At 35.4% G+C, this 10100-nt stretch overlaps 2 protein-coding genes across 3 annotated transcripts in view; one reads left to right on the top strand and one right to left on the bottom strand.

Annotated features, from left to right (window-relative positions):
- Positions 1-143: 143 nt before the first annotated feature.
- Positions 144-6508, bottom strand: pdia7 (protein disulfide isomerase family A, member 7). Its single transcript, XM_082149763.1, has 13 exons — positions 6257-6508; positions 5882-5960; positions 5627-5744; positions 4939-5046; positions 4647-4776; positions 3958-4071; positions 3694-3819; positions 3439-3621; positions 3209-3317; positions 2991-3119; positions 2042-2121; positions 1866-1923; positions 144-1788 (listed from the first exon to the last, which is right to left on the bottom strand). Exons 1-13 carry the CDS (start codon positions 6397-6399, stop codon positions 1699-1701), a joined length of 1467 nt encoding a protein of 488 aa, XP_082005889.1. The 5' UTR covers positions 6400-6508; the 3' UTR covers positions 144-1698.
- A 2042-nt stretch (positions 6509-8550) lies between these two features.
- pear1 (platelet endothelial aggregation receptor 1) overlaps positions 8551-10100 on the top strand; it is a 41401-nt gene continuing 39851 nt past the window's right edge. For both annotated transcript variants that reach the window (XM_082149747.1, XM_082149746.1), the window contains exon 1: positions 8551-8783. The gene's annotated coding sequence lies outside the window, so the exon portion shown is untranslated. The remainder of the gene's footprint in view (positions 8784-10100) is intronic.

The raw sequence follows: 10100 nt of genomic DNA, 5'->3' as shown, positions 1-10100 counted from the left end.
ATTTTTAAATAGTTAAAATTACATTTTATATAAAACTGTTTTTGGATCATAAAATGAAACAAAAAGCTAATCTTGCTGTGTAACCTTTAGAACAGTAGGCCTACTATAAAAGATATAACAAAAATATGCTACAATACACAGAGTAAAGTGTCAGTCCATTTCTTTATTGTGTCTGCAAACACAAAACACTCCCCTTTGTGATTACATACAGTTCAAGAAATAAATGTCAAACTTCTAAAAGCCTGGGAACATCTCATGTCCTCACGTGTGGATAGAGGATGCGATCCAAAATGAGCCCTTACAGAACTTTCATTTGATAAGACAGACATGATAGGTAGTACAGGCACCCCAACCCTTTTCAGACAGTTATTTCAGTCGTCAACTGCTTACAGAATTTCTAACATCCAATAGACTTGAAACAAAGTTTTATAGTAATATCTGAATGGATTATGAAGAGATTGTGTAACTAAAGTACCAACACATTTTGTAAACTAAAGCCAGCAGTGAGCAGTGAATGCTCTTAAGTGTTCAATTGAACACTTTAGGATGCTACAGTAACATGTATGTGATAAGTGACCTATAAACAGTCTCTCTTTAAATAAAGAGACAGGAAATTAGCATATTTCACATATGCAGTGCATTTTGTTATAAAAGACAGAGAATAAAAGAAAACTAGGGCAACTTGGCAGCAGATTATTAAATAACAGATGTAAATACAGCATTTTAAAGGGTTAGCTTACCCAAAAATGAAAATTCTGTCATCATTTACTCTCCCTCATGTTGTTTCAAACCCGTATGACTTTCGTTCATCTTCAGAACACAAATGAAGATTTTTTTTATTTATTTTTTATTTTTTAATCTGAGCGATTTCTGTCCCGCCATTGACAGTCTACACAACTACCACTTTGATGCTTCAAAAAGTTCATAAAGAGATCGTAAAACGAATCCATATGAATTGAGCGGTTTAGTTCAAGTTTTCTGAAGAGACATGGTCATTTTATAAGATGAACAGATTGAATTTAGACTTTTATTCACATATAACATTGATCAGTGAACATAAACAGAAGCTCAATCAAATCTGCTTGACATGCAATAACAAACCTCATTGGTTCTTGCGGAAGCTCAAGCATTCTGCATAAGTCAATAATGAACCTCATTGGTTCTCGAATGTCAAGCGAACATGCATGAGCTTTGGTTTACCACAACTGATGTGTGCGTTGATTGTTTATATGTGAATTAAAGCCTAAAATAATTCTGTTCAACATATAAAGCAATCGTCTCTCTTCAATTTTTCAATTCATATGGATTAGTTTTACAATCTCTTTATGAACTCATTGAAGAGTCAAAGTGGTAGTTGTGTAGCTGTCAATGGAGGGAGAGAAATCAATCAGATTTCATTTAAAATATATTAATTTATGTTCCGAAGATGAACGAAAGTCTTACGGGTTTAAAACGGTGAGTAAAAGATGACAGAATTTTCATTTTTGGGTGAACAACCCTTTAACTATAATTATTGTAAATTACATTCCTTATGTGTCCAGTTGTGTATTGACTAACATTTTACAAGTGAGGAATTTAATCATGTGCTTTGATGATCCCAATGGATGTGATGAATAGCTGCGTGTGACATATCTGGCTGAAGTTCAGTGTGGGTCTGTGCATTTCTCCACCTGATAAATTCAGCATCTTTATGTCTGTTTACAGTTCATCCCTTGATTCATCTAAGATGAGCGGATGTGTGGCCTCTTTCTTCAGGTAGGTGATGAAGTCACTAACCTCACGACCACCCTGCAGGACAAAAGTTCTTAAGCAACATTGTAGTCAAATTGTCTTATAACAATCTGTGTGTGCATGATTATATTCACCTCATATCGCCGTGGCTGGTCTTTTTGTCCAGAGGGCACAAAGTAAATGGTTGGAAATCTGCAGTTTAGACAAAATAGTTGATGAATCAAGAAAAAAAATGGCTGAATATCACTGAATGTCTGTTGTAATGGACTATAAATAGATCCGAGACATAAAGAGAGACACAGAATGTTACCCTTGGACATCATAATTTGTGGGCACATCATTAGCTGTGGCGTCCATTTTAGCAATGACAATGTTGGGGTCCCCAGAGAGCTAAGACACACACACAAAATCCAAATAATGAGCATGAGGTCCACGGTGGCTTTATTTCTTGAAGTACTACAGTTCAAAGGATTGTGGTCAGTACAATTTTTTTTGTAAAGAAATTAATACTTTCATTCAGCAAGGCTGAATGCATTAAATTGAATAGTGTTAAGATATTTAAAGTTACAAGATTTCAAATCTGAATCATGAATCTTTCAAATGAATGCTGTTTTTTGAACTTTCAATTTATCAAAGAATCCTAAAAAAAGTTTTCCATGAAAATATTAAGCAGCACAATTGTTTTCAACATTGATAACAACACAAAATGCTTCTTTGAGTATCAAATCAGCATATTAGAAAGATTTCTGAAGGATCATGTGACACTGAAGACTAAAGTAATGATGCTGATGATAATAATTATTGTAATAATATTTCACAACATTTCTGTTTTTATTGTATTTTTGATCATATAAATGCCACCATGGTAAGCATAAAGGCCCATTCAAACCAAGAACAATATCTATAAAAATATCAATAAACATTCTAAAAATATTTCTAAATATAAAAGAATAGCAGAGTTCACACCACAGCTATAACGATATCATTGGAATCACTTACAGAACAATTTTTTCCAGTTGATGAACAATAAAAACATTGACAGTCAATCAGAATCCATCTTGCTTTAAAGAGCGAGAGTATTTAAAGCGACAGACGACAAAACTGCAGCGCGCGATTAGAATAAACAATGATATTGACCCAGCGGCCCTTAATAGACATCTTTCAAAAACATAAAACAATCTTACCAACCCAAACTTTTGAATGGTAGTGTATGCCTGATAAAAATGATTTATAATGTATACAAATTGTGTTAAAAAAACCTTTTCTCCAAGCTCCTTGTACTTGGGCTCCAGGCTCTTGCAATGGCCACACCAGGGAGCGTAAAATTCAACCAACACATCCTTTTCTGGATCATTCACAATCTCATCAAACGTGTCAGCAACAACAACCTGTGGAACCACATATGTGAGATGTATACCAGAAAACATTATTATCCTAAAACATAAAAGACAAAAAACACCTTTGTGGGTCCATGTACCTTGACAAGGTCATCGTTGGACTCTGGAACAGGTTCAGACTTCACATATCGTTTCAATCTTTTAGCAAAGTAATCCTCCAGGAACCTCTCCAAGGACTTGCCATCTCGCCTACAGAACCAAACATAGTTCTAAAACCCTTTTAAACCTTTCTAAAACCAATAGATTTTTCAAAAAAATATTGATTGTGACAACAGAAAAGCACTATGTGGAGACTAGTTGCAAGACCCACGTGAATTCTTCCTGCATGGAGTACTTATGTCCCGCTCTGGTCCGGATGGTGACGAGGGGAATGTCTCCTCCCTCAACCGAACCCACACCAAACTCCTCCTCAAGCTCATCCTGGAACTCCTGTCGATCAGCCACCGCAAAACTCAGACCTTGATCCCGGAACTGTGTTGCCACCTTCATTATTCTGGGAGAAATATAAAAAATATATAAAAGACAAGGAATGATCCAATAAGGAATCCAATAATTGGGCGCTCACCTATTCCTCCAGTAGTTTGTGCCTTTGATATTTCGTACATAATCTACATTGTAATACGCTGTAAGCAGGTCACTTCCTTTCAGAATGTCCCTATTTTCTGTGGTCAGATGTGGACATAGACCAAATCTAAAGCAGAGCAAGAGGAAAATAACAGAAATATAAACATATGGGCAAACAAATCACATAATCAAATTGCATATGTATGTGGGGTTACAACTTTTTGACCAATTTCCCACAAAATATTCAAGCATAAAAGAAACATACACATTGTTTCTGATGAATGTACGGAGAGAGGAAATCGAAATGGATTCTGTGTATTTCACCACATTGTCCTCAAACTTGCTGTTTAAGCGAGGGGGACGAAACAGCAGAACACACCTGCAATGCAAGAGACGTAGAGAAGCCAATATTAGAACAAAAAAAACAAACAGTAGCTAAAATTTTATTGTACAAATGTCAAGCAATCTGGCTGATGGCTGTTCTTAGTGGTTTAAGCTAGAAATCTCTGAGACCTTGATGAAAAAACACTTTTCAAAATCTACATTTCATCTTGATATTTCGAAATATACCTAAATGTACTCAAATACCAAAATGTACATTTCAACTTCATATACCAAATGTACCTAAATGTATTCTGTAACTATACCAAATATTACCATTTCCAATAATTAAAAGTAAAGGATATTATATGGCCTACTTGTATACAACCTCTTAAACCATTTTAACTTTGGGTATCTTAACTTATCTTTGTCTGTGCTGTCAAATACAGTATGGTATTTGAGCAATTTTTCAGATTAAATATTTTCAAGTTTTGGTAGAGACGTTTTTGGTCAGCGCAATCTCTGACAGCAAGTGGAAAAAGGGACGTTGAGGACATACTTTAACATGAAATATTGATCATATTTTGCTCAGTTTCACAAATGGATGTTTCCTTCATGCTCTGTCATACATACTCTCCATCTACGCCATATTTCAAGCCTGTTCCCACATCAGTGGAATGAGCAAATCGATAGCTGTCCCTCAGGGAACCGGAGACCTTCAGAAACTCTGCAAGCTGTGCACTATCTTCCCCAGAGAAAAAGCCTGAGATGAACAGAGACAAGAGGGCAAGATATGAATGGAGAGAACTTCAGCCTTTTTCAGTTCCAAAAGATGAATGCAGAAGTTAAATCTGATTTGTTTTGACCTTCTGCTGCAGGAGCGATTCAACATGTTTTGGCAGGTATTACAAACTCAGCTACTCACCCACCACACTGGCCTCATAGTTGTCGGCAAAATAATCCAAATCTGCCTCACTGTGCAGAGCCACAGAACTTGGGCCTGCTTGCTTCTTCATGTAGCTCACAATGCCATCTATTTCAGATCAAGATATAGGTATGCAAGTAACTAAAATAGTTACAGCCAAAAAAGGGAACCACAAAATAAAACATACAATACCGTTCAAAAGTTTGGGGTCAGTAAGACTTTCTTCAAAGAAATTAATACTTTTATTCAGCAAGGATGAACTGTTCAAAAGTGACAGTAGGCATTTATGACAACATATTTCTATTTCAAATAAATGCTGTCCTTTTGAACATTCTATTCATCAAAAAATCCTGAAAAACAAATGCATTTTGGTTTCAACAAAAATATTGCATAGCACAACTATTTTCAACGTCGATAGCAATAATAAATGTTACTTGTCCATTCTGAAGGATTATGTGACACTGAAGATTGGAGTAATAAGCTGCTGAAAATTCAGCTTTGCCATCACAGGAACAAATTACATTTTAAAACATATAAAAATAGAAATTGTTTATTTTAAATTGTAATATTTCACAATATAATTGTTTAACTATTATTTTTAGAGACCTCTTTTAAAACATTTTGTTTCAAAATCTTACAAACCCCAAACTTTTGAACAGTACTGTATGCATGGACACAAAGTATCAACCTGCTGTTCTGGGCCCATCATAAGATCCAGCATCCTCTCCGTTGCGGAAGATTTTAAGGGTGGGGTATCCATTCACTCCAAAACGTTCACAGATCTCAGAGTTCCCAGTGCAGTCAACCTGATCAAAGAACAGGAAAGAGACACATTCACTAAAGAAATATATATAGAAGCATAATCTTGCAGAATGAGTCCGCTGTGTAGCATTAAAGAAGATTGAGCTAGGTAACAGGAACTGATGGGTCCATCACTCCTCACCTTTGCCAGAGACAGTGTCCCTTTCAGCTTTGTGGCAGCAGCCTCATATTCTGGAGCGAGACGCTGACAATGACCACACCTGTGGTCACATCATGTGAGGGATGTTAATGATACATTGTTAATTCATTGCACTATTTTAACTCTCAGTCTCAGGTTAAAATGTATCTAAAGGGATTCATAGTTGTTTAAATCAGAGAATTGTGAAAGTGCATCATAGTTTAGCTTCATGCACCATAAATCATAATTTAGATTCATGCACTGTGCATTAACACAACCATTGTCACTCTCTAAACAGATCCAGACATTAACATTTAGAAAAAGCATCTAAATTGATACTTTCGTAGAATTTAACAAATACCGGGGACTGGGACATACCAAGGTGCGAAGAACTCCACTAGCAGAGTCTCGTGCAAGGCTGCGCTCCGGTCAAAGTCAGAGTCTCCGAGCTCGAGCACATCGCTGCCCTCCGCACACCACACAGTGAAAACTAGACAGATGATAAACCATGGTAAACGCATTTTTACTGGTGTCAGAAGCCGGAAACTAGGAGACGCGTGAATGATAAAGTTAGCCCCGCAGCGTGAGATGCTGCTCAGAGTAGCAGCAGATGTAGGTATGGGTCGCCTGGAAGCCCATAAAAGCTCAGCTGTTCTCCTGGTAGAACGCGTTTGATAAATTCAGCACATTGGTATGAAATAAAACCTACAAACACACTAATAACAAACTAATAGCAATACTAATAATAAAAATGTATCGGAAAGTTTGTTTATTATATGTAAATATATAGCATATAATTTCGTGTGTGTGTGTGTGTGTGTGTGTGTGTGTGTGTGTGTGTGTGTGTGTGTGTGTGTGTGTGTGTGTGTGTGTGTGTGTGTGTTTGGGATTCCCAGTTCCTAGTTCGCAGTTCCCTCCAACTTTAGCTCAATGCATTTAAATGACGACCAAGCTAAATGTGCCATTATCGTTTGGGTTTTGTCTGTTTGTTTTCACTTTATAACATATAGAAATTAAAATGAATTCATGTTCTATAACTGCAAAAAGTACAAATGAAATGAAAAGTCTTACTTGGCAAATCATGTGACCGGCTGCAGCACACAGGATTTTCATGCTGTCTATGGATTTTTTACACTAGAGGTAAAAAAAAAACACACACATCAAACAAAGGAAAAGGTATGCAGTGATTTATTTTTGCACTAGGGGTCACCATTAGATGCATCATATCAGAAGAGGCTTATTTGACAAAAGGATGCTCTTTTGGGAGTTTGACTTGGCAGTTGAGGACAGATATTAAATCAGAATAATATAATATAATAATATTTAAGATATATCACAAGCAAGAGTGCTGTTATTATGAATAAGATATAATCTGATATTCAAGAAGTTCTGACTGTGACATTGCTATATGTAACAAAAGTCAATATTGGGGAATTTAGACACAGTCAATGATAAACAGTAATTTGTCCCCATCTACTGGCGTAATGATGTAACCTGCAGAAATGGTCACTAAACTGGCCTATCACTGTCAAGAACTGAGATTAACTGCTGTAAAAATATAGTATAATATATTTGGGATGCATTAGACCTTTTTAGAAATGCAATAAATCTTACATCTGAAAAAAAAAAAAATCTATAGGCCTACTTATTCAAAGATTTTCAACAATAGAAACAGATCACCTGGGGAATTTCAAGACCTACAATGTGCAAGTGAAGTTCCTGTCTTATGATGATATGCTGATGCCAAAACTGACTCAGTCTATCTTTTGCTGAGTGTCTTAGTAAAACGGAAAACGGTTTTCCTTCATTCTCTATTATTTCCTAAATAACAGAGTGTTATCTGTTAATACAATGCCAGATGGGGAAATACATCCCGGAGCATCACTTATCATTAAAGCCAGCAGGAAGTGATTCTCACGGACCCTTCAGTGCAGTGGCTTACTAATCATTTTTGTTAGCCTTCTTTTGGCCAGCTATTTTTGAACAGACATTCTGAATAGTAATTTAGGAAGAGGGCTGCTTTGTTGATGTTCCAGATCCTGAATTTTCCATCTTACACCCCCATTTATATCCCTAATTGAACTTTCCAGACCATGCTAAAACAATCATGTCATGAAATTGAGTCAACTAATACACTCCTGCCAGTTTCTTCTTTTGATTTCTTTTATTGTAAAGTTCAACATTGTTTGACCCCCAAACAGAAGCAACTAGAATGGATAGGCCTACTATATAGTCACATTTCTGAAAAGTGGATGAATACTGTGTGGTAAAATAGAGGGAAAAACCTTCAATGATATTTGCCTACTGCTTTTTATTATAGGTCAAAGAAATGTAGCCTACTGTATTAAAATTTTTTTTTGTAAAATTAGCCTACTCCCATCATTTTAACACATCATTGGGGTCTCTGGGATCCCAAACATAAAAACAGTGAGTACATCTCAACAAAACATGTTAGTGTTAGTGTAGCCTTATAATACCTTGTGCAGTGTATGGAATGTCATAAAAACATGAAATATGTACATCCATTTAAGACATTAATTTCTTAAGAAAGGGAAGTTCTATACCAATCTGTTAAATAGACGATAAACTATACTTAGAATCGAAAATGAAACAGTGGGAGGGACAGAATACAGTAGACGTAAGCGCGTTCCCACTCCTCGCGCACTCGAGACTCAATTGTCTTGCAGTTGTCACTGTCGCGCGCTCTCCAGCGCATAGGATAGAGATATACAGCTAATGGTTACGCGAACACCGGTTTAGCGATCACTTTGGGAGCAAGACTCAACTTTAAAATTTATTAACAGGTTTATAAAGTAGCCTATACAAAAGGACGTTCGTCTTTAAAAGAGTCTTCATTTGTCCTCGGAACGCAGAACCTCACTTCCAATGCCACTTCTCCAGTAAGGTAAGAAAGTTTTCTACGCTACTGCAATACAACTGCAATGCAATTTAAGACCTTTCATCAATTTTGTAAAGCCTACTTTTATTCGTTTCTTTGTCCTGAAGTTTCCATCTTCTGTCCTGACCTACTTCTTGAAGTAGCCTATGCTTTTGATGTGATTATGTGATTGCTTTTTCTTAGGGTTCATTTTTAAATGTATTACAGTTCAAACAATCCATATAATTCATACAAATCAAAGTTGTATAATCAGTGTTTATTGTAAATGCACACTTCAAAACAGGATCAACTTATATTGGTAGTTTTCGTTTAGCTCACACATTGTTTTTCTTGTAAAAAAAAAAAAAAGGAAAAAAAGTGGTTTTCTTGTAATTATGGTGCAAAAACTGTTGAAACAAAAATGTCCATTGACTTCTTTCACAACAAATCTTAGACAGATGTCATCTGGAGCAGGTGGAGAAAGACTGATTGTTTATCCATCATGTGTTTTTGTCCTCAAAAATCAATACAAAATCAATGATTTGCTTAATACAATAGCATACATTTGTTGAACATTGCACACATTTTGTATTTATACACTGGAAAAAATTTGGAGTGACATTTACTTAAAAAAAGCTAGCCAACTTTTTTCACTCAGAAAATGCTAGTAAATTTACAAAGATTTGCCAAGTAAAAACCTAAACATATTTATCAGTAGCTTTAATTAGAAATCTTTAAGTTAAATTTACTTGGAATATGGAATTAAGTTAACTTTACTTAACCTAGTTAAGTGAAAGTAACAAAGAAAATAAGTCATTTTAACTTGGCTAGTTAAAGGTTGATTATTATCGATTTAGTTGTAATTTCCTTTGCATTACATTTCACTCAAACCATAATATTGAATTCAATCATTTATAGTATGTGCTTTACTTAGATTATCTAAGTAATTTATATTACATCTTGTCAGATGTTAAGCATCTTGTGAATGCAAAGACCTCAATACTTGGTAGACAATACACAATGACGGTAACATTTGATGGATCGTTTTTGTGTTTGAATGTGTCATTTTGAGCAGAAAATTTACTCGAAATGTCACAAAATGGCAAGTTACTAATCCTGACAACAAAAGCAATGATAAAACAGTGTAAATACAGCTGGAAACCAGTGAAAAATGAACCTCATTAATTATTCAAGGTCCAGTGCATGATGGGAACCCCAGTATCAGAAAAGTTGAGTAATTTTACTTAATTTTATTGAGTTGATATTTACGCTTTCATTTCTACTCGCTTGAATTAAGTACTGATATTGAATTTACTTAGTTTTTTTAATTCTTGCCTGAACTAA

The sequence above is a fragment of the Leuciscus leuciscus genome (assembly GCF_965113295.1).
Source record: "Leuciscus leuciscus genome assembly, chromosome: 20".
Lineage (NCBI taxonomy): Eukaryota > Metazoa > Chordata > Actinopteri > Cypriniformes > Leuciscidae > Leuciscus > Leuciscus leuciscus.
The sequence above is the reverse complement of the archived record's forward strand: the minus strand, read 5'-3'. Positions and strand labels throughout refer to the sequence as shown.

Bases quoted from the DNA above. Each gene is read 5' to 3' on its own strand.
- pdia7 (XM_082149763.1), bottom strand. From the start codon at position 6,399: ATGCGTTTACCATGGTTTATCATCTGTCTAGTTTTCACTGTGTGGTGT. The intron at 4,777-4,938 runs GTGAGTAGCTGA...TGTTCATCTCAG, and splicing joins CTATGAGGCCAGTGTGGTGG to GCTTTTTCTCTGGGGAAGAT. The intron at 4,072-4,646 runs GTATGTATGACA...CTTGCATTGCAG, and splicing joins AAATATGGCGTAGATGGAGA to GTGTGTTCTGCTGTTTCGTC.